The sequence below is a fragment of the Mixophyes fleayi genome, chromosome 7 (genome assembly GCF_038048845.1).
Source record: "Mixophyes fleayi isolate aMixFle1 chromosome 7, aMixFle1.hap1, whole genome shotgun sequence".
NCBI lineage: Eukaryota > Metazoa > Chordata > Amphibia > Anura > Limnodynastidae > Mixophyes > Mixophyes fleayi.
This window is the reverse complement of record NC_134408.1, coordinates 107810882-107835799: the sequence shown is the minus strand read 5'-3', so window position 1 is coordinate 107835799 and position 24918 is coordinate 107810882. Positions and strand designations below refer to the sequence as shown.

At 41.2% G+C, this 24918-nt stretch overlaps 2 protein-coding genes and 1 long non-coding RNA gene across 7 annotated transcripts in view; 2 read left to right on the top strand and 1 right to left on the bottom strand.

Annotated features, from left to right (window-relative positions):
- The window catches only part of LOC142097974 (uncharacterized), a 46682-nt gene extending 38112 nt beyond the window's left edge, over window positions 1-8570 (bottom strand). Inside the window, exons 1-2 of one of the 3 annotated variants that reach the window (XR_012678285.1) lie at window positions 8447-8570; window positions 7893-7926 (exon numbers count right to left, since the gene is read on the bottom strand). This is a non-coding gene — a long non-coding RNA (uncharacterized LOC142097974). Of the gene's footprint in view, window positions 1-5923; window positions 5978-7892; window positions 7927-8446 lie in introns of those variants that run through there. The other 2 variants (XR_012678287.1, XR_012678286.1) reach the window with 2 other exon arrangements.
- MYL1 (myosin light chain 1) overlaps window positions 1-24918 on the top strand; it is a 427496-nt gene that overhangs the window by 299450 nt on the left and 103128 nt on the right. The gene's annotated exons all lie outside the window — the stretch shown is intronic.
- LANCL1 (LanC like glutathione S-transferase 1) overlaps window positions 1-24918 on the top strand; it is a 104648-nt gene that overhangs the window by 71212 nt on the left and 8518 nt on the right. Inside the window, exons 1-6 of one of the 3 annotated variants that reach the window (XM_075180280.1) lie at window positions 4155-4259; window positions 6981-7070; window positions 8599-8716; window positions 12362-12569; window positions 17844-17991; window positions 18655-18801. In XM_075180280.1, coding sequence (XP_075036381.1) covers window positions 6993-7070; window positions 8599-8716; window positions 12362-12569; window positions 17844-17991; window positions 18655-18801 — 699 coding nt within the window. In that variant the 5' untranslated portion in view covers window positions 4155-4259; window positions 6981-6992. Of the gene's footprint in view, window positions 1-4154; window positions 4260-4330; window positions 4403-6980; window positions 7071-8598; window positions 8717-12361; window positions 12570-17843; window positions 17992-18654; window positions 18802-24918 lie in introns of those variants that run through there. The other 2 variants (XM_075180281.1, XM_075180282.1) reach the window with 2 other exon arrangements.

Sequence of the window (24918 nt, the reverse complement as noted above, 5' to 3'; positions counted from 1 at the left end):
GGGAGAATATACTAAGATTCACATTGTGTAATAGGATGCAAGGCATACATGGGGCAGGACTAGAAATGGGAGGAGTATGTATGTTGTCCCACATTTGGAGTGTCATGCAGTGGATGGTGTGTTGTGCTATATGTATAATGTTATGCAGTGGATGGTGTGTTGTGCTATATGTATAATGTTATGCAGTGGATGGTGTGTTGTGCTAGATGTATAATGTTATGCAGTGGATGGTGTGTTGTGCTATATGTATAATGTTATGCAGTGGATGGTGTGTTGTGCTATATGTATAATGTTATGCAGTGTGTCACTCACCGGACTATTAGTGCCTCTAGTTTTAGACATGGGTCTCTCTCTCTCTTGCCGGCGCCTGTCTTGCGCCACGGCCGTCCGCCATCTTGACCAAAGGATTGCGCATGTGCAAAACCCACGGACTGTTAAAACCTTGTTCCTAGTCTCATTGGATAATTAATCACCTCTCACTATTTAAGGCACCTGTTGCCCTATTACCTTTGCCTGTTCTTGGTCCTCATTCCATTGAGACACCGAGGAGTTTCCTGTTCCTGCTTGTGCTATCTGTTTGCTGTGGATGCTACCTGCGCCTGGACAAGTCTTCTCTCCACATCAGCGGTATACCTGCCAGCCGCAGACCGCTCCACGCTACATTGTATCTTACCTGCGCCTGGACAAGTCTTCTCTCCACATCAGCGGTAATACCTGCCAGCCGCAGACCGCTCCACGCTACATTGTATTGTATCTGCACCTGAAGAAGTCTTCTCTCCACATCAGTGGTAATACCTGCCAGCTGCAGACCGCTCCATGCTACATTGTATCTTACCTGCGCCTGGACAAGTCTTCTCTCCACATCAGTGGTAATATCGGCCAGCCGCAGACCACTCCACGCTACATTGTATCGTACCTGCGCCTGGACAAGTCTTCTCTCCACATCAGTGGTAATACCTGCCAGCCGCAGACCACTCCACGCTACATTGTATCGTACCTGCGCCTGGACAAGTCTTCTCACCACATCAGTGGTAATACCTGCCAGCCGCAGACCGCTTCAGGCTACCTTGTACTCTACCTATCTCTGGACAAGTATTTACTTCATGCCAGCGGTAACACCTGTCAGGAGCAGCTTACTCTACTACTTTGCATGTTACCTATTTCTGGGACTAAGTCTATAGTTTCTCGGGATTATAGCTGCGAGTCGCTGACTCTCCTATTACATTGTTGATTGACTGTTTGCATAGACTTTCTCCAGTTGTCAAGTATTTGCCTGCTGTATGCTACCTGCGTGCTAAGCACTTTGGAACTCTCTTCTCCTTTTATCATTACTCATCATTCTGCCGTGCTACCATTGTTTCCACTGCTCAGAGACTACGCATATATATCATTGACATTCCTTCTTCCATTAAGTTTGTATAGTTCCGTATATTCACCACACTCCCCAGAGGGCCGTGACCTGCACGGTGGCAGCAGCTAAAACCATACTTCTTTGCAGGAGTTCCTGGAGAACTGTGTTAGACTCCGCGCCTCTGGTCAGTAAAACTTCACCTGGTGAATTCTGGGTAAAACTCCTAGTGCCCGTGACACAGTGGATGGTGTGTTGTGCTATATGTATAATGTTATGCAGTGGATGGTGTGTTGTGCTAGATGTATAATGTTATGCAGTGGATGGTGTATTGTGCTAGATGTATAATGTTATGCAGTGGATGGTCCAACATCGCCCGCATCCGACCCTTTCTCTCACAAGACGCCACCAAAACCATCATCCATGCACTTATCATCTCCCGCCTTGACTACTGCAACCTTCTCCTCACTGGCCTCCCCCTCTCCCATCTCGCCCCCCTCCGATCTGTGCTTAATGCGGCTGCTAGACTCATCTTTCTCTCACGCCGCTCCTCCTCTGCCTCCCCTCTCTACCAGGCCTTACACTGGCTCCCTTTCCCCTACAGAATCCTCTTTAAACTTCTCACTACCACTTACAAAGCTCTCTCCCAGTCTACTGCCCCCTACATCTCTAACCTCCTTACTATTCACACTCCTGCCCGCTCCCTGCGCTCGACTAATGACCGTCGCCTCTCCTCCACTCTAATTACCTCTTCTCACTCCAGAGTCCAAGACTTCTCCCGAGCTGCCCCCCTGCACTGGAATGACCTCCCTCGCTCCATCCGTCTAGCTCCCAATCTGTGCTCCTTCAAACGGGCACTCAAAACTCACCTGTTCCTGAAAGCCTACCAACCATCCACTTAACCCCTCATCCACTCTGGTGGTTCTCCCCCCTCTCCCCTGGTCCCTTCTTCTCCCTTGCATCACTGCATCCCTCCGTGCCTGTTTTGTCCACCTTCCCTTAGGATGTAAGCTCGCATGAGCAGGGCCCCTCTCCCCTCCTGTCTCCATACCTACTCTTCTGCTCCGCCCTCACTCCATATGTCTGCCCGGAGTTTCTGAAGCATTGGTACTTTGTGTTTATTGTTCTGTAATGTTTTACCCTGTATGGTCTACTGTTTGTACTATGTAAGGCGCTGCGGAAACCTTGTGGAACCTAACAAATAAATGATAATAATAATAATAAAATGGTGTGTTGTAATAGATGTATAATGTTATGCAGTGGATGGTAAAGACTCTCCATCACAATTCCACCTCCCATCCAGTACATAAAAATATGCTCCCAGATGATTTATTTTGTAAATACACTTATCCTATGTATGATCATTTACTAGATAGACTTTGTAATAGATCATATCTAGCACTGACCTGTACTGCAGCATTATGATCAATGCAATTTGTGCTACTCAGTTTAAACTTGATGAATCAGGTTTGCAATGGACTTTTTGGATCCAACCACAAACAGATTAAATATTACCACCTGAGATAGAGAAGCTACATTACAGATAAGTGCTAGATACACTCTACTATAGAGTGTATCTGGCACTTATCTGTATTAAGAGTCTGGCAAATGTTTTCACACAGCACAAGTTATTGCAAAATAGTTTCTGTTGGTAGATATTGCACATTTAACCCCTAAACAAAAAGTTCACACAAATGGATTTAATCTTTCATTTTTTTCTACTGAAGTTACCCAAGCAGAATTAATAGATGTTTTATAAATGTCCTTTGCATTAATTAATTCAGCCCAGATAACTGCAATATAGTTATAATACAACTGTAAATGAAGAAGAAAGACAGATCATTTTGTCTACACGGTATGGAGTCTTCGGGGTGCCGTGTTATGTAGTGAACAATGTGCTGTCCTGTGAGTGCATTGTGTGTTAGTGTTACTAGAGTGATAGTGTGTGGTGTGTTCCCCTGCGATTGACGGATTATTAAGCAGTGTGAGGGGAGTGTTAGCATTGGAGGATGTGCTGCAGACTTGTCCATCAGTAGTATGTAATCACTGAGCCCATCAGCCGTATGTAATCACTGAGCCCATCAGCCGTATGTAATCACTGAGCCCATCAGCAGTATGTAATCACTGAGCCCATCAGCAGTATGTAATCACTGAGCCCATCAGCAGTATGTCGTCACTGAGCCCATCAGTAGTATGTAATCACTGAGCCCATCAGCCGTATGTAATCACTGATCCCATCAGTAGTATGCAATCACTGAGCCCATCAGCCGTATGTAATCACTGAGCCCATCAGCAGTATGTAATCACTGAGCCCATCAGCAGTATGTAATCACTGAGCCCATGAGTAGTATGTAATCACTGAGCCCATGAGTAGTATGTCATCACTGAGCCCATCAGCAGTATGTCATCACTGAGCCCATCAGTAGTATGTAATCACTGAGCCCATCAGCCGTATGTAATCACTGAGCCCATCAGTAGTATGTAATCACTGAGCCCATCAGCAGTATGTAATCACTGAGCCCATGACTAGTATGTAATCACTGAGCCCATGAGTAGTATGTCATCACTGAGCCCATGACTAGTATGTAATCACTGAGCCCATGACTAGTATGTAATCACTGAGCCCATGAGTAGTATGTCATCACTGAGCCCATGAGTAGTATGTCATCACTGAGCCCATGAGTAGTATGTCATCACTGAGCCTATCAGCAGTATGTCATCACTGAGCCCATCAGCAGTATGTCATCACTGAGCACTGTGTGTGTGTCGCTGTCAGGAGAGCAGCCATAGGGGGCGCTGTGCGAGTCTCTGGGGCGCCCGGCTGCTGCGTCATACAGAAGAAGTGGGAGGAACCAGAAGACGCTCAGGACGCTGCTGGCTGCACGTTGTGTTTTATGCTCTTGTCTCCCATGTGAGTTGTGAACGTGATGCATGGTCCGGATGTTGTTACCAGTGTGTACAGTACATTGTAGAGCAGCGGTTTAGGGGTCTAGAATACGGCAGCTGCCGGGCCTGAGGTTGCTGAGCACTTACGGTCGTTACTGGCGGCTTTAAGTAAAGGTTTTACTTAATGCCCCCCCCCCCCCCCACCTGTTTCACAGGTGGTGGGGGGTAACTTTATTCTTTAAACCCTTTTAAAGTATCATCATTTGCTGCAATAGGGACAAAAATGTACTCAGGGCACCATATAACGCAGCCATTGGTTTTCCTGGGGCTCTGTCATGTGTGAGCCACGAAAAGATACAATATAAAATTCACTAGGACCCAAACACCCAAAAAATATTGTCTAATCAGCACATGTCAAACATGCTAAACTGTATCTAGTCACAAAGCTGCCAATTCATTAATGGGATAAATTAGCACTCGCTATGTTAACATCTTATCTGGCGTTTTACTTACATAGATATGGTGCTCCCTATTGCTGGGGCCTTTACTGGTGCTCTCTGCTTTGTCCTGGCACTACTGGCTTGTTTCAAACAGGCAGCAATGTGAGTAATGGCCATCAGCTGTCAACTCACTATTTGCATGTGTGGAAGCTCACAGTTGAGCTGAACTGTGTCGTCCACCTCCATAAAATGTCCTCTCCAATGAGGTTTTTCTATTGCAAAATATCTGAGATCCAGATTTTATTTCCACGTTAACATAAGATTATGTTAATGTGGAGATAAAAGTGGTTATATATATAGGATAAACTAAACATTACTTGGTCCATTAGTCTATATTGGTAAGTAAGAAATGTAACCTAGCAACCAGCGCTTGCTCCCATCTTTGGTGAGTGTTATGGCCTACAATTACACCTATTTCCATGCTAAGTGCTTGAAGTCTGGAAAATGGCAGAGTAGGGATGATGTATCTTGCGCTGCATTTCCCTCATTTTGTAAATTGTGAGGGAGAGTTGGATACGGTCCATGAGTTCATTCACACAAATGAGTTTTTCATGCACATTTTTAGTACATGCAAAAGGACTGTTATATTGTTAGCTTTTCTGGGTGCTGGCGAATGGAATTAATCCTATACTTCCAATGGAATGCCTTTTGCAACAACCAGGTACATTTAAGGGGGACACAAATACCAGTATAATAAAATAATTTACATATGTGATTGTGACACATGCAATAACGGTGTTCCTTGACTCTAACTATTAAGACATAAATACAGCTACTAAGAGCATCATTTAGGATAAAAAGTGCAATGATTAATTAAATGAAAGTTACAGGCCCTAGTGGAAAGGCAGGACGTTAATATAACTTTTTGTATTTTCATCATGCGCATTTTCATGTGGGCGAGGCGGACAAATAGACACATTTGCACAAGACTAAATGTGCTGAACTTCCTCATCTTTTACGGTTAGTAAATGATCCTTTTAGATACTCAGCTCATAACATAAAGGACAGTCCAGTCTTTAGATTGTACGCTCCTTTGAGCAGGGCTCTCCTACCTCCATCACTTTTAACTTCGCTCTCTTAACTTGTCATCCGGGCCCACCCTCTTGGGCTCAAGTTACCAGCATGTACTGACTACCCCCCACCCACTCTTTTTAGCTGTGCTTTGAGCTCCCAGAGTTATAGTGCTTACTGTTACTTGTAGTGTGCTGTTTCACCTTGCATTGTGCCATTGTTTATCCTTGTATGGCGCTACGGATACTTTGTGGCGCCCTATAAATAAAAATAAAAAATAATAATAAAAGTCCATGTGTTCAGACCCCCTGCAAGGGTCTCTGATCAGTATTGTCAGTAACTAGGGCAGAGGTGTCCAAGTTCAGTTCTTAAACAGGTGGGATAATTACTGACCTAGCCAAATAGGTTAACTCACCTGTGCATGATTAAAGAAATCCTGAAAACATGAACTGTTGGTCACCCTTGAGGACTGAATTTGGGACACCTCTGATTAAGGGTGTCTAAAATGGAGAAGATCCACTCTTTTAGGACTTCTGCCAAGTGGCATTTTTAGCTTTGTTGGGGCTGATTAGTGCACTTAGAAGATGACAGCACATAAAGGCAGATAGCGACCGTCTTCCAAACCACACTTTCCAACATGCCTTATAAAAATCCAACTGAAATCCATCAGCCTATTGGCTGATGGATTTCAGTTGGATTTTTATGTGGCATTGTGCTCACTTTGGGTGACAATTGCTGCTGCATGGGGTCCATTGCTCACAATATTGCAGAATGTGGCCAGCTTAAGGGTTATAAAGTGGTCCTGTCTAGTGGAGGCATTGTTTTTGCAAACAGTTTATGTTCACATAACCTAATTGCTCACAGGAGCACTTTTTCTTCCTTCAATTGCATTCTGAACAGAGTGTATATGGAAGAAATCGGCCGTGACTAGGGTCCATTCTGCATTATGACAACACACAATTTCATGGTTGAGCAGTAAGAAATTGTACACCTTCGTGTCGTCATAGGGATGAATGGTCCTTAATTCTTAAAATTCACGTCTAACCTGTTTAGAAAGCAACAGGGGGAAGACAGAAAAAGTGGTTGTGTAGACGGGCCATAAGTCAAGCAGTACCTCAAGTTCAAGTTCAGTCCACAAAATGCCTCCACTTCATATAAGTTGTGATAGCATGCCTAAGATTAGATTACATGATTTTTTTCTATTGTGATTGTTTAATTTCTATTGCTTTCTCTAGTTTTCCAATACCATGGACGTCAGGCATTTTCCTAATCCATATCCAGATTACAATAGTGATGTTTCAAACGCTTTCACTGTGACGGGACAGGTGAGCTTAGCAGGTTAATCTGTTTTGGGGGGGTTTATTTAGATATAAAATTTATTTTTTGTCCTATCCCCCAGGTTATGTGACCCTGTATTAAGCCAACATAAATATAATTAAATTAACAACACAGAGATTGATGTTTTTGATTGAAGGGGCGCAGCCAAGGTTATTGAAACAACCAAACCAAATGTCAATTAGCAACCAAATCATGAATCCAGCAAATTCAACTAGATGGCCGTGTTTGGCCCCCCCCCACCTATGTTGCCACCATAAAGCCACGAATCACCATCTTAAAATCGTCCACACAAATATCTCCACATTCCGAACATTCAATTGAAATATAGTCTATATATATTAATTTCATTCGTATTTATTTACATTTTCTATTAAAATGCAAATGTTATTAATAACTGTCAAGACACTTCCCTTTCTTTAGTATATGAACAAATAGGGTAATGCAACATTTATTACTAAAGCTGACTAGTCACATCTCTATGCAGTCTGCACTCCACTTCAAGCTAGATAAATGCTCTGGACAGAGGACTCCCTGCTTATATGTATTTCTCACCACTAGCAACATTTCTGCAGCTGAAGGCAATGCAAAGGTATCCACTCTCTTGTGAACTCGTATCTAGGTGACAGCCAGACAATGTAAAACTATGTGTCTTGGTAGTGATTTCATTGGAGGTAAATAGGAAGGTTTATCAGAGTTGTTATGCTGGATACACACCTATGCAATCAATGCTATTGTTTCTAACAATTCTACCAACTATTGACATTCACGATGAGCACGCTGATTGATGTGTACAAACCATCACAATTTACCTTCAGATCTGTGATCTTCATCTCTCATAACCATCTGAAAAGACAACATTCCATGATCATGATTTTTAGGAAGTTTATAAAACCAAATCAACAGATGCAATGTTTTGGTACGATACAATATGATTGTGGGAGCGTATTTTGTATCCAGCTTTAGGCTGTTCTACTGACCATTTGCCAGTGGCTGGTAAATTCATTCTGTAAATATGTTCAAAAATAAGTTCTAGGATTGGTGAGCAAAGAAGACACAAACACAACTGTATAAACAAATATATTATACAGTTAAATCCATCACTGTTTTAATCAAAATATACTGATGAAAAAGAAAGGCAATTAACACATTCACAAAGCAATGAAGCATACAAAAGAAATAACTAAAACAAAATGAAATTCCTATAGTACTAAAAATGCCTTCAACACAGGAAAAGTACCAACCTCAACAACACTAACTCTCATAAATGCCCTTAATCAAAACAAAAGTAAGTAAAATAACTTTTACAATATCAGACCTGATATAAACAATTTCCTAGAATTATAAAACTAAGCAATATAATTACCAGTCCTTGGGCGTCTTATCTCTGGTGATGTGTGAATTCTGTCCCTCTGAGCTGTACATCATTTTTTATAACCCTGTAGCTATCTTATCCTCGTCAGCACAGAGGGATTGTTCTTTTGGTCATTATCTGACAGTGACTTATTTTATTTATAGCTGACTCCTGACTTTGCAAATCGCTTGAACAGTACAATTAAAGGGCTCCTTCAACTCATGGAAAATGGATTGAAATCTACAGATCCAGGAGACTTCACTGTATATACAGGCTGGTCGGGTAATGTGTGAATTTCATTTCATATAACTGCGTGTGACACCACAATTGCCTTCATCCGTTTCACATGAGCCTCACATCACTTCTGTGATACCCACCATGATGTCTGCTCCATCTCCTGTCAGTATTCGCTGGGGCAGAGTTCTGACTGCATTAGTAACACTCTGACTTATATATACATAGTAACATAGTTGATGAGGTTGAAAAAAGACACCAGTCCATCAAGTTCAACCTATTTTGGATCTCCTGAAATCCTGCACTTATATTTGAAATTGATCCAGAGTAAGGAACCGCCAATCTGTTTCAATTGTGAAAATCCCCCCAGACTCAATATTACAGTCCTATTTTTACCCTATATCCACTACTATCCTTCATTTTAATTAACTGTCGTATCCCTGGATACACTTTCGTCTAACCCCTTCTTAAACATATCTATAGAATCTGCCATCACAACCTTCCCTAGCAATGAATTCCATATCTTGACTGCCCTAACTGTAAAGAACCCCTTCCTTTGCTGGTTGTGAAATTTCCTCTCCTCTAACCTTAGGTGGTGACCACGTGTCCTGTGTATAGTCCTTGGGGTAAAAAGTTCCCATGAAAGTTCTCTGTTTTGACCCTTAATGTATTTGTACATAGTAATCATATCTCCCCTTAGACGCCTCTTTTCTAAAGTAAACATGCCTAAACTGGCTGATCTTTCCTCATAACTTAATGACTCCATACCCTTTATCAATTTTGTCGCCCTTCTCTGAACCCTTTCTAGTTCCAGAATATCTTTTTTTTTTAGTGGTGCCCAGAACTGTACTGCATATTATATACCATCATTTTATTCTCAAAATCATATTACTGCTTAGATAAATCGGTTATGAAGCCATATTATGTTTGTATTGTATGGCATATGTTTTCATCTGGGCATAGACTGCTATGGCTATAGTTACATCCTTGTGAACCGGGCATTATCTTCCACAAGATCAACACACTTATATCCTGAAATAATCTGTACTGCTGTGTCTAAGATCTGAGGATGTTCTATCCCAGTCCACTTCAAAACTGGAGACACCTGGGTGAGTGGGAGATGAAGATTGTCACAAAAAATGTGCTTTGACCCTTGTGAAATGCACCTTAAAAATACTTAAGTGGTCCCTGGTTCCCTCCACAGGCATAGAATACTGTGTTACATTCTGCGTGTCGCTGATCTAATCATTCTCTCACCACTGAGAGAGCAGAGCTAAATAAAACTGATATGCATGGCATAATGGTTGTGTATCATTTTCAGTTATTTTACATATATATATATATATATATATATATATATATATATATATATATATATAGGTCTGCAATCTCTATTTCACCAGTTTTTTTTATTATCCCTCACCATGTCTGCAGCTGCAAAATCCTTGAAGTGTCTGCCCTATCTGTCCATTTCAAACTCTGTATATATCACAAAGTGAGCAATTGACAATTTATTGAGGACTTGTAATGTGCAAATACAGTATACTATATCGACAAAAGTATTTGGCCACACCTGTTAATTATTGAATTGAGGTGTTTCAATCAGACCCGTTGCCAGGGGTGTATACAACCAAGCACCTAGAAGTCAGTCTCCATTTGCAAACATTTGTGATACAAAATTGGTCATTCTGAAGAGCTCAGTGATTTCAAGCGTGGTACTGTGACAAGATGCCACCTTTGCAATAAGATGGTTCGGAAAATTTCATCCCTGCTGGATATTTCATGGTCAACTGTAAGTGATATTATTAGAAAGTGGAAGCTTTTAGGAACAACATCAACTCATCCATAAAGCGGAAGACCACGTAAAATTACAGAGCGGGGTCAATGACTGCTAAGGCGCAGGGTGTGTAAAAGTCGCCAACGCTCTGTTTATTCCATAGGTGAAGAGTTCCGAACTTCCAATGACATTAATGTTGGCACAAATACTGTGTGTCGTGAGCTTAATGAAATGGGTTTCCATGGCCGAGCAGCTGCATGCAAGTCTCACATTACAAAGACCAATGCCAAGCGTCGGATGGAGTGGTGTAAAGCACACCGATACTGGACTGTGGAGCAGTGTAAACGTGTTCTGTGGAGTGACCAATCACGCTTCTCTGTTTGACAGTCAGATGGGCGAGTCTGGGTTTGACGGATGCTGGGAGAACGTTACCTGCCTGACTGCATTATGCCAACTGTGAAGTTTGGTGGAGGAGGAATAACGGTAAGGCGCTATTTTTCAGGGTTTGGACTAGGCCCCTTATCTCCAGTGAAGGGCAATCTTAATGCTTCAGCATACCAAGTCATTTTGGACAATGCTATGCTTCCAACTTTGTGGCAACAGTTTGGGGAAGGCCCTTTTCTATTCCAACATGACTGTGCCCCAGTGCACAAAGCAAGGACTACAAAGACATGGTTTGGTGTGGAAGAACTTGACAAGCCCGCACAGAGCCCTGTCTTTAACCCCATCTAACACCTTTGGGATTAACTGGAACGGAGATTGCAAGCCAGGCCTTCTTATCCAACATCAGTGCTTGACGGTATAAATGCTCTACAGCATGAATGGGCACAAATTGTCACACAGAAACACTCCAACATCTTGTGGAAAGCCTTCCAAGAAGAGTGGAAGCTGTTGTCACTGCAAAAGAATGACCAACTCCATATTAAAGTATATGTATTTGAGTACATATACACAATTACAGTAAAAATATATAAAGAAATGGGTGCATTTAGAGAGATATATTATACAGACTTGCTTGGATATCAAGACTTGCTTGGATATCAATACATAACCAGCAGAGTTTGAATCTAAATGAAAAAAAATATTACTTCACCTATGTAATTCATCCAATATAATACATCACAATAACAATAATAAAATAAAAAAACACAGATATAATTCCACTATCTGCAATGTGTATTTGGTAATGTCCAAAAAAAGGAACTGGTTTATCTCCTCAGAGAAGCTTAATATTGGTGAAAACCTGGTTTATGTGCTCTATAAAAATCGTCTCTTCAAGAAACAATTTGAAGCAGTTCTTAGTTGAGGGGCCAGTTCACCATTAGATTGCAATCATGTGGGTACTTCAGATCTGTTCAAATGTAGATGGTATCCCAATGAGTTCTCAATAAAATCACTTTTATTCCAGAGGTCCACTCCTGGGATCAAACCTGAATTGTCTACGCAATTCGCATGTGCCTTTATCCTCCACACCACCCTCAGACCAATAAAGAAATCTCCTATATATTAGACCTTTACACATCAAATAAGAGTGTTTTCAACCATAGAGAACAGCAAGTAACAGTCTCCCCGGATCTGGGCAGATGTCAGCTAGGGAGTATTTCCCTTTTCCTTCCAATCTCCCTCTGTGTCCGAAAGTTGTCAGTTGTTAATCATTTCCTTAATCACATGACAGTGTTGCAGAAATAGTCACTATTCCATTTAGTTAATGTGCTTTGCAGGTTATCTAAATGCAGGATAACACATGAGTAATTCCAAGTCTACCAGATACATTTCTAAGATATTTGCATTTAAAGTTTCTTTAAGCTCCTCAATAATGTATCCTATCAGCTCCAGAGCTGTGCTGAATGGAACTTTTCCATGGCTTGTTCCATATCAAGTAATCATTCACATTTTTATGTTTATACCTTCTGTAGGAATTGCACTATTGTATCTTCACCTCTCTGAGGTGTATGGCGATCCATCTCACCTACAGAGAGCACAAGAGTATGCATCTAAAGGCTTGCGCTGCGTCAATAGACGTGATGTCACTTTTCTCTGTGGCGGTGCAGGGACCTATGCAGTGGCAGCTGTTATTTTCTATAAGCTTGGATCCAATAAGGAGGCAGACGATTGTGTCACAAGGTAAAGGATGCAGCCGTTTTCTTTCTTCACAATAAATCTTATATATGGTAAACCTTTGTTTATTACAGTCAGGCTTTTTTTTTTTTTTTTTTTTCAATTGCCTTTGATGAGAAAGATTTGCAGAAGTTCTGTACAGTGTTTCCACTTCTATGTTTCTTGTTCCCCTGTTGATACATTTTCTTTTAAATGTATGATCTTATGTATGTGTCACTGTGTTTTAAGTACAAATATTGACCAGGAAATCTGGAATTTGAAAATCAAAACTCTGGTTCTGACACTAAAATGGCAACCAATCAGTCAGACCTTTGAAGTTCTCACTGCACATATTACTAGTTACATTCCTTGATCAAGGGATCATACGACTTTATGAGGGAAAAAGCAAGTCATTGTACACATTGGTACACTGCCTAGAGTTTAGTAAATTGAATTTAATGTCAATGCAGTTGTATGGGGAGGTTAGTAACATTCACCACTAGAGGGTACTGTAGAACAGCAGCTAAAGCCCTGACTCTCTTCATTCAGGCTAATTTACACTTCTCTCGTACGCCACAGCCTGATTTTTGTTCTAAATAAAGAGTATAGTGATAGTTACAGTTTTAGGAGCAGATTCAATTTGTCGCCGTGTTCCTCAGAACATTGTGGCCACGCATTTTTTAACAGTTATTACGGTAAAAAGTAATGTTTCCGAGTAATTGCGTGAGTAAAAATGAGCCTTACTTTTATGTATAAAAAAAATTCAAGCGCGCTATTTCGCAGACTTCCGGAGGCATATCACGCAGATTTGTTTACAGTTTAATTCCCCCCTTATGATGCATTTAAGGAAGCTGTTCTTTTCAACCTCCCAGGCCTGCAATTAACATTACTTCCTCATTTGGTGCCTGCTTTCAAGTTTTGGTTATGCAGCCATGTCTGTCAAATTAAGCCCAGTGATCCCTTCTCGCTCAAAAAGGTGAAAAAGAAGATACGTAAATTTCAGCAGAATATGCTGGTACTATGTAAATAACGTGAATAAATACGTTCCCTTCTCTAATGCCATCATATGGTTTAAGGGTAAATGCATGTCTATAAGTAGAGTGCTGAAGTTCTGAGTGTACCAAGTATCAATACTCAGTAATATACAGTATAATTTTTTGAAGAGAAAGGCCTCAAGGAAAGAAACTTAGGAGAATAGAGATTTGAGATACTCATTGTAATAATTAAGAAATTTGAAGCGATTGTCATTTGAGAATCCAGTGAAATAGTGAGACCGAGGGGGGATTGGCTATGAGATGTGAAAAAGTAGCTCCCTATTTAAAAACAAATATAAAAAAAATGATGAGGCGCCTGTCCAACACAAAACCTGTGACCTGTGCCTATCCTATTGTACTGTTGTGTATACTGCAGAATTGCAACTCAGAATCTAGTGATTAAAGCCAGTCTCACAGAAGTGCAGCCAGAATTATAGTACAAAAGTCACACAATGTGTATAATGCAGTCATCTGGGAACCTTTGAAGGGGATATATATAAGATCTACCTTCCAGCATGCACATAGTAAGGTAGCTTTACCAACAAAATAGCAAAAGAGATTGAAGATATATTGATAGCAGGAGTATAATCTACCCAACACAGAATCGTAGGTATATAAGTACGCTGCATGCACTATCCAGTAGACGGCAGTTTGATAAATATGTATATAGTTTAGAAGGAAAGCCGTTATTACAGTCTTATCATTACTGTAATTATCGTAGTTTGTGCATAAACATAGCATGCAAGGCTACTATACAACCTTGTGGCTAATTGAATGGCCCCCTATATCTGGGAATTACAAACACCTGGGACCCGTTCTAAAGGTTTCATGGCTACTGCATTGAGGGAAGAGAGCAATGTTTTATGTGTAGTGCACATTTTGTTGAGGCACAGGATTAGTAAAATGTGTATGACAAGTGGCTTTCATTATCATTGTCCTTATTGACCTTATCCTTTTCAGGAAGACACGTATACCCTGAATGCAAAAAGATAATTAGCCATGCTTTTTGATCACCCATTCATGATTGTCTGTTGTTCAACCTGATCAAGTCTTAATAATACCAAAGACGAATATGCAGAACCATTGAACTACTGTAAAATATAGTCTGCTGCTGAAGGTAAAGCGGGGACAGTGAAGCATGGCAGTGCCCATCAGTAGCTCTGACTATAGCCCAGAGAGTAGTGGAGATGAGTATGCCCCTGGCACTTCGAAGGAGAGCGGTTCAGATACCAGGGTGATAACCCGTTGCTCACCAGTACAGCAGACTGCAGGTTCCCAGAGATGAGTTCTATGTACGACCATTCTCGACCTTCTGTTAGCTGTGTTTTAAACATAGAGGATCGGAGAGACAACGCGGTGTCTGTCCAAACGCTATCCAGAAACTGTGATGGCTCCAGGGCGTATAACAAAAAGCAGTACTGCCTGTACTGTGAGAAGCCCCTCTTCAAAATTGCCTGGCACATGGAGCTCTATAAATGGTACCCTTTTCTGGGGGTGTTTTGTTTGGCCCTTATCTTGAGACCGTTATCAGTCAAGCAACAGGATGAAAAATTACTTTTCTTCCTGTCAATGCTGCCAAGCCTAAGATGTCCAGGTTCCATTCCTTTCTATCTTAAGGCCGGACTCGGATCATTATTCCTCGGGGCAGTTCTCCAGAGGTCGGTCATCCACCACTAGGGGAGGTCTATGGAGTGGATGTCAGGCCTGGTCGGCTTGCCGTCCAGCAGACAGGCAGTCGGCGTGACGTTTTTTTTCCCATGGGGCTTCCCACATATCCACAAAAGCAACTAGCCCTGTGAGAGACCAGCAGCTTCATGATTTCTTCCAGAGTGGTTATTCTGGTTCAGGAGTCACAAAAAGGTTTGGGGTTTTATTCCAACCTTTTTCTTGTTCTAAAACCTAACAGTTTGTTCAGACTGATTCTGAATCTGAAATCTTTGAACACCCAGGTCAGGACGCTCAGATTCAAGATGGAGTCTCTTCAGGCAATGATTCACAGTATGGAACAGGGGGAGTTCATGGTCGCTTTAGACATCAAAGATGCCTATCTGCGTGTTCCTTTCTGGGAGGGTCATCAGTCCCTCTTCCGGTTTGCTCTTCAGTCAGATCACTACCAATTTCAGGCACTTCCTTTCGGTCTGGCCACAACCACACTGGTCTTCACCAGGATCATGGAGGTCGTGGCTGCGCTGTTGCCGTCCAAGAGGATTGCGATCATCCCTTACCTGGACAATCTTCTTCTGAATGCACAGTCTCTGGCGGTACTCCTGTCTCATCCAGGTAATAACCCAGACTGTGGAGTCACACATTTGGATTCTCAACTTCAAGAAGTCCAAGTTGACTCCCAACACAAGGAATGATCTTTTTGGGACTCTTATTTGACACCAAACAAGAGCGGATGTTCTTGCCTCTGGACAAGATTCTGGCCCTGCAGAAGATTGTATACCTGGCAGTTACAGACTTCTGTGCATTTCGGCATGAGGGTTCTGGGCAAGATGGTATCGATCTTCGAGGCAGTCCAGTTTGCTCATGTTCATGCACGGTAGTTCCAGATGGAACGCCTGTCGAAATAGAACAAATCACATCTGAATCTGTCCAGCCAGGTATTCCGCCTGTCTCATTGTGTTCGTCGGTCGCTCCTTTGGTGCCTACAAAATAAAAACAGTCTCTGCAGGTGTCGTCCATTCTTGATCTGGAATAGGACCTTGATTACAATGGATGCCAGTCTTCAGGGTTGGAGTGCCATCTGTATTCACGTTCAGGTTCAGGGTCATTGGACTCTGAAAGAATCCAAACTTTAAATCAATGTATTGGAACTCCGGGCAGTGTTCCGTGCACTGATCAGCGATCAACATTTGCTGCAGGGAAGGGCGGTGAAACTTCAGTCAGACAATTCCACGACAGTGGCTTACATCAATCACCAGGGCAGCACGAAGAGTCCCTTAGGGATGCAAGAGACGCACAGGATCTTTAGGTATTCCGAAGCCCATGTTCAGGCGGTCATGGATATCTTTATTCCAGGTCTAGAAAATTGGGAAGCCGATTTTCTCAGCGGACATCCCAGCGAATGGTCCCTCCATCTGGAGGTGTTTTACCAGTTGGCGGACAGGTAGGGTCAATCGGACGTCGATACGATGGCATCTTGGCTGAACCATACATAAAGTTCAACTCTTCTGCTCCTGGGCGAAAGATCCATTCACTGTGTCAGTAGACACTGTGTCCATTCTTTGGCGATTCCACTTAATTTACTTATTTCTGCCTGTGGCCATGCTTCCAAGGGTAATAAAAAAAAAAGGTAAAGAGAGCGGGAGGGCTTGGTACACCGACTTCCTCTCCATGGTCGGTGGAAGCACTAGAAAAAATGGATTTTACTTAAGTATTGAAATCCCATTTTTGCCCATTGTATGTAAATTTGTTTCAGTAGAGTAATTTAGGTTCCAATATAGTTCTGAGTCTCATTGTAATTTTGGGATTTGACATATGGAGACTGGTACCCCTACAGCACCTCCTGAGATAAATATTCTATGTGGTGTACGTAAGGGCCAGTTCTGCTTCCACTTTAAAGTTGTCTTATAAGTATTTGTCTTGCTTTAGAGGAATAATACATTTTTATTGTATATTTGTAGTTCTAGTTACATGTCAAAGGTTGTATCTAACTATTCAAACCTATGCATATTCCTGCTTGTCCAAACTGGAGCTGGAGATTTGTGGTGTCTTCCAAGGACTGCAATGTTTTAAAACTGTAAAAAATGAGGATATGGTGTCTGGTATATTATTTTCATTTAAACAGCATCTCATGCATACTTTAATGGTTATCCTGACTTGCTGTATCAGGTTGAATACAGATAACATAAATAATCCTCTTAAAATCTGTCAGATATTAGATGTCACTGGCTAGCCACAATTCTCCAGCACAGGATTTAGAATAAAGCTTACTTTAATGTGTCTATATGGGACTTCCTATAATTGAGACACCAGTAACTGGTCGTTGCCCACGTGAGTTCCTAATGGTCTGTTTCTTATTAGCATGTTCCTTGAAGTTAATTAGAAAGGACTTGCCAGTTTGTATAAATGTACACCACAATGTTTGTTATTAATGTGATATAATACAAAACTATACAATGAAGGTGAAACACTGTTTTTACATTTTAGCATAAGATAGGTGTGTTTCAGGATTAGATCCCTACTTTGGGTCAATTGCAACTCGCTTATTTGATAAATCATTCTACTTATTATCATGTTTGTTTTCTCGGTTTGATGTCTACAGAGTGCTCCAGATGCACCCATCGGTGATAAAGGCAGAATCCCGACTACCAGATGAACTTTTATATGGCCGCGTAGGTTACTTATACTCCTTGCTGTTCATCAACAAGCATTATAAGGATGAAAAGATACCGTTCAGATTCATCCAAGAGGTGGGAATAAGATTTCGGTTGTTCTGGTCTGTTTGTGAGTTAGCATTAAGGGTGAGGAGAAACGTGTGTTAGGGTTCATGTTGCTGATATGTTCCTGCTGGAGAAGAATCCAAAATGTCCCCATTGCTGGAATATGTGTTACTCAATAGACTAAAGTGTGGCGTTTATAGCACTGTACCCCTTAGTATTTGTTATCATGCTTTGCACACAGTAGAATATGAAATGGTTTTCCAACTGTAATTTAAGTGACATGTCTACCTCCAGACTGCTTTCATTGTATCCAAGATCTCTACACCTAAAGTGATTTTCTTATTTTGCTATGTTTAGTATAGTATGTGTTATGTATTAACAAATGTACAATAACCTATAGTTGCCAATCAAAAGCTAATTGTCTACGGAATTTAAGTTGCACACCTAACTAACGTCAAATAAAGCTCTTTTTAAGGAACGTTTCAGCAGCAAATGGTAGAACACAAATACCTCATTAGAAATGTGTTGTCTGATCATGTCTACGACCAGGAGATTTGCTATATAATGATTTATTTGAATGCGCATATGATTTGTAGAATGTTTTCATTTACATGTGTTTCTTACACACAGCAGGTGGTTGACAGAGTTGGAGGAACATGTTTATATGTTTAATGAGTATCTCTGTTTTTTCAGGTGTGTGACATGATACTGAAATCTGGCGAGAACATGGCAGTTCAGAAACATCTTAAAAGCCAGAGCCCGTTAATGTATGAGTGGTACAGAGAGCAGTATGTGGGACCAGCCCATGGCCTGGCAGGCATTTATTACTTCTTAATGCAGGTGGGTTTGTTTAATGATTTGTGAAGGTAGCACTCATAGAGCCCTTCAGTGATAGCATGTATATTTTGGTTCATCTATATAGCACTTTACACGATGCGCAGAGTAAAGTATAGAGAGTAATAAAAAAAGATAAATAAATACAAGTGCACTTAAAGACATTATCAACCTAAAAACATAATATAAGCCACTAAAATGAACACATCACCACTCATATTGTATAAAGAAAAAATATAATAAATTTTTTATTGGTGGATATATAGACATTGCGTAAACAATGAACCACAAAAATATTATATATATATATATATATATATATATATATATATATATATATATATATATATATATATATATATATATATATATATATATTCATTTGTGTAAAAAGCACTAATAATTAATAAATTTCATTACTAATATAACTCATTCCTGCCATGGTTAGGTAATAACTGAATTGAACGTATTCATGGGTATATTCAATTAAATTCAGATTTGTGATAAGATTATAAATAGGATGAATGAATCACCAAAGTGTCATACTCCTGTTATATTAGATATCAAATGTATTTGAAATAAATACATCAAAAAGGAATATAAAACATAACTAACAGTCATTTTATACATGTCTGTGATATGATACAGATCAGCCCAGTGACCTCTGCCTTGACACGTATTTCGTTTCTGCTTCCTCAGAAGGCCATTGATAGGCAACTGAAAATACATAAGGAAAAGACCCCCCCACCATAAAGAGCTTGCAGTCTGATTAGGTTAATAGAAAACAAGCAGAGATATAAGGTACAAAGTAAGTGCTTATGATAGCCTGGATCACAAGGTGTAATGGGAATTTTGCACTTAAAGTGCCTACTCTGTACAACAAAGTATAGTGCATAAGTTTATAAAGCTGAAATATGACATTAGACATTAAAATAAAGCATTAAAGCAAGGGCATAAAAGACTGAGCGGGAGGAACATAGTCTTACAGATTATTTTTTCCTTCATCCTATCTGGAGGACACTGCTACCATGGGGTTGTAGTTGAGGAGTGTGGAGTTGGCACTTAACTAGTTAATTTGTGGCTGCTGACAGACTCCTCCCTCCTGCAACCCCCTGCAGCTAGTCAGTGTAGTCTTAAGTGCCCAAGGAGTTGGGCTGACTTTTGTTTGCTGCTGTTCATTTATTTTTATAGGTCTCGACCTTTGAGACAATCTCCTACAGAAGGTTTCACTCGAGATGCTTCCAGGGGGATCTCCTAAAGAAATGGTCAGGTTCAACTCTCCACTTGGAGCACCAGAGGATACGGTTGTCCCCAAAGGCTCGTCTATCTCTCAGGTGGTGGAAGATTCAAGAGCACTTAAGCATGGGCAGAATCTTTGCCCCATGCTCCTTGATCATTTTAACAACTGATGCCAGTCTAAAGGTCTGGGGTGCATTGGCGCAAAAGTTGCACCTTCAGGATCTTTGGTCAGCACAGGAAAGTTCCCTTCCAATAAATATCCTGGAGTCCCTCATTCAGGGATTGCCCGTACGTCTACAATCAGACAATGCTACAGCAGTGGCATATGTCAACAAACAGGGTGGGACAAAGAGTCAAAGGGCAATGTGCATAGCAGCCCAGATATTTGTTTGGGCAGAACAGTTCATCCCATCTCTGTCAGCCGTATTCATTCCAGGCATTCAAAATTGGGAAGCAGACTTCCTAAGTTGTCACACAGCATTACCAGGGGAATGGTCACTCCAGCTGGAGGTTTTTCAGATGCTGGTCCGGAAGTGGGGACTTCTGGATCTGGATCTTATGGTGTCCAGACACAACTGGCAGGTTCCCAGGTTCTGCTCAAGAGCAGAACTGGTGGTGGCGGTGGACAGAATGATAATGCACTGGAATTTTCAGTTGGGGAATCTTTCTTTCCAATCCAATGCTTCCCCGAGTACTCCAGCAGGTCAAGCAGGGGAGGGGTCCCTGTCATACTGGTAGCTCCTGATTGGCCACGCAGGACGTGGTATGCGGACATCCTTTTCATGGCAGAAGGACAGGGACTTTGTGTGCCTCATCGCAACAGCCTCCTTCTGCAGGGTCGTTTTCAGCATCAGGACCTGTCTCGGCTGACTTCAACGGCATGGCTGTTGAAGCCAGCCTTTGGTGGTCCAAAGGTTTTTCATCCAGGGTGGTGAATGCTCTATTACGGGCTAGAAAGCCGGTCTCAGCCCGCATTTACCACAGAATCTGGCGCATCTACATTAAATGTTGTGATTACCGAGCACACCATACGAGTAAATTTAATTTGCCCTGGCTGCTGGGGTTTCTTCAAAGAGGTTTTGACACAGAGCTACGCTTGGGATCCTTAAAGGTCCAGGTCTCTGCCCTTTCTATTGTTTTACAGAGGCATCTTGCCGGACCTTTCAGACGTCATTTTTGCAGGGTTTCTGCACATTTGTTCCTCCCATGGCACTCTGGGATATGAATTTGGCACTATATGTTACTGGAACCTCCCTTTGAACCCTTACAGTCAGCGGACCTTAGATTCCTGACATGTAAGGTGGTGTTCTTGCTGGCCATAGCCTCGGCTAGACAAGTGTCAGAGCCTGGGGCTCTTTCCTGAAGGGAGCCTTTCCTGATCTTCCATGATGACAGGGCGGTGGTTTGGACTGTCCCTTCCTTTCAACCGAAAGTAATTTCCGGATTTCACATTAATCAGGAAATTGTGGTTCCAGTGTTCCAAGATGCTTATGCAGGTTCCGCCCTAGAATATTTAGATGTGGTCAGGGCATTGCGTATATATTGAAGTCCCAACGAGCTTCAGGTATCTGATGTACGGATTCTCTTTTTGTCCTGATTGATTCCAAAAGAAAAGGCTGACCAGCTTCCAAGCAAACCATTGCTAGATGGCTTACCTTTACAATAAAACAGGCTCACCAGACTGTGCCTACCCACATTTTGACACACTCCACCAGGTCTGTGTTGGCTTCCTGGGCTTCCTGCAATGGGGCCTCGGCTCATCGGCTATGCCAGGTGGCCACATGGTCCTCGGTCCACACATTCACCAAATGTTATCAGTTCAGTGGGTTCGCGTCCTCAGATGCTAGCTTTGGCAGTAGCGTGCTACAAGCTGGGCTTCCAGGACTGTCCCTCCCTTAAGGGGGCTGCTTTTGTACGTCCCCATGGTAGCAGTGTGCCCCAGATAGGATGAAGGAGAAAAGAGGATTTTTATTTTAACGATAAATCCCTTTCTCTGATTCCAGCTGGGGGACACTGCGTTCCCTCCCTTCTGCTATTTGCTTCTTGGTTGTTCGACTCACTTTCCTTGAAGACTTTAGAATTACACTGACTAGTAGCAGGGGGTTGCTGGAGGGAAGAGTCTGTCAGCAGCCACAAATAAACTAGTTAAGTGCCAACTCCACACTCCCCAACTACACCCCATGGTAGCAGTGTCCCCCAGATGGAATCAGAGAAAGGGATTTATCGTAAGTATAAAAATCCTCTTTTCTCAGGAATGGCATATGAGTACTGTACGTTTCAGTTAAGTGTTTGCACAGGTTGTACTATTGGATTATGCTAAACAACGTGACCGGTACACTTTAAAGCTGCTCACAACTTTTAGATGCTGTATAGGGGTGTGTGAGCTCGAAGGCCAATCAGTGATGATATAGAAATTGCGGTTTCTGATTGGTCCTCCCGCTTACACATTCAACGCCTCACAGCCCCAGTATTCATGCAGTGCTGTGTGACAAAGCCCAAAGACAAAAGGCTACATAGCTAGATATGAGTATACAATCTGTCCAACTAAGCTTAGTTTCAGCTATTATAGTTCAGAGCTCAATTACGCTAGCTACCGCTCATATAATGATATGATACAGACCTCCTAGATATGTTACAGACCTAACAATTGGGCAACACTTACTAGCGGATGGCACTTGTATTTGTGTCTTATTTACGTTGTTTGTGATATAGCAACATATTGACATCATGTAATTTGAGTCACGACAATCAAATTAACTAGCATTCTGAAATTAGAATACTTCAGTAGATATCTGACTAGCCACAAGAGAACTATACTTGTGTCTCAATAATGAATGATCGCTGAACGAGTCTAGTTGGAAAGCAGAATCATAATATATATTAACTGATATCAGCTGTAGACAGCTAAATCGCCGCTTTAATAATTTAGTGAGTGATGCTGCCTCCTATACTATCCAGATAGTCATCTTAACTCACTACCGTGCTTTACCTTATATACAAACGTGTTATTAAGCACTATGACATTATCGGTAAATGAGTGATTTAACAGTTATATATAAATCAGCAGAATAATAACCTAATAAGAACATCAATTAAACAAGAATTATTGTATTTAGTATAATTAAATAACGTGAGAACACAGCGATTTTGCAGCTAGATCTGCATTTTATTCTCACTCTGCACATGTTTTTATTTATATTTTTGCTAGTTGTATGAACCTATATTCTTAATGCATACCAATAAAATGTTATTTTAATCTTATACCCCGGAGTGCCTCTACATATACCTTCTTTCCTTTGACCTTCTATTTAAATGTACAAGTATAAGGGAGCACCTTCCAGTTATAATAAGAAAATAATTCTGGAATACACTATTAGTGACATTGGGGTTAAGTACTGTTTATTTTATTAACCCACTTAGTGCGGTCATCTTTATCTCTAGTATTCAAAAGGCTACATGGAACAGCCCCTGGCGCTATATTAAATGGTGCACAGGGTAGAGTGACGGCAATCAAGGAGGACTGCTTTGCAGGGAATGGAAACAGTTGTGACAGCCCACACTTCCATTCAACTGAAAATTATCTTAAGTAGATAGTTACAAACAATTTCCATCTTTGTTCGATGACCATATAAATGTACAGGCTGGTATTTTTCTGCAGGTTGCAAAACTCTGAGGTTACTGCTAATATCCTCGTATTTAGATTATTTTTGAATATTAGTGTACTGGATTCTGACAAAGAGATGAAACAATTTAGTGTGTTCATTAACCTTTTATTAAAATACTTTCTACATTGTGCATTTATATTTATTTTGTTTTTAAGTGAGGGTACTGAAAGCTGTTGCACAGCTGTATTATGTGAGATGATTCCATTTGTGACAGACTGCACAAAAGGCTTCACACACACAAAAAAACTGCCCACTGTAATAATGACCGTACCAAGGCGGTTAAATAAAGTTTATAAGCAGTATATATTCTACAAAGTCATTTATTTCCTGTCCTATCTCCACATGGTGTATGATCTCTATAGCACACATATCAACTAATAAAACCAGAAACCTGTCAAAGATTAGGTATTTCCCACAATTTAAATATTTTGTTTAAAAAAAAAACACCTTAGTGGTGAAGCCCCCCTACTTCTACTCCCAGTCTGTGTAAGTCTTCAGCAGAAGCTCTGTTGGAGAAACACCAGACGGTTATCACTGTCCGCACAGCTAAAGGGGCTGTGGAGAAATGATTAGCCCTGCAGGACTGTGTATTCATTAGCTAAATACTATACCTAAAAATAAGTCACATTTGTATTAAATATGTCCAGTGTCCTTTCTCTTCTATCCATAAGCGAAAGTAGGTAATGCTTAGGAGAGGGTGCTTCTCAGTCTTGCATTATTGCATGGCCTAAAACTTTGAGATGATTAGCAGATTTTGAATGTAAAATAATCAGTAAATTCGAATTCCTCAGGCTCCTCCAGAGTTTGGGTCTCGATTGAAGCCGAGAGCCTGGGTATTTCTTCCGCCTCCTCTCTCCTGTGGCTCCCTCGCACTAAACGTCCTCGGTCCGCTATTTATCACCCAATTGTATCGCATTCACTTTCAATTTGGGACCGAGCAAACATAAAGTTTAATCTCGCCCCGGCTCCTAGTCTACTTATCCCTCTCTTTGACAACCCAGATTTTTCACCAGGTCGTATAGCTTCATCCTTTGAATTTTGGAAAAGGAACAATGTTTATTATCTTAATGATATCACTACAGACGTTACTTTTCCCTCATTCAAAGACATAAAAACCAAATTTAATATTCCCAACACCTTCTTTTTTCAATACCTACAACAAAGAAATTTTCATTCCACCACTAAATTAACTTTAAGAATCAGGCCGTTGACCTCATTC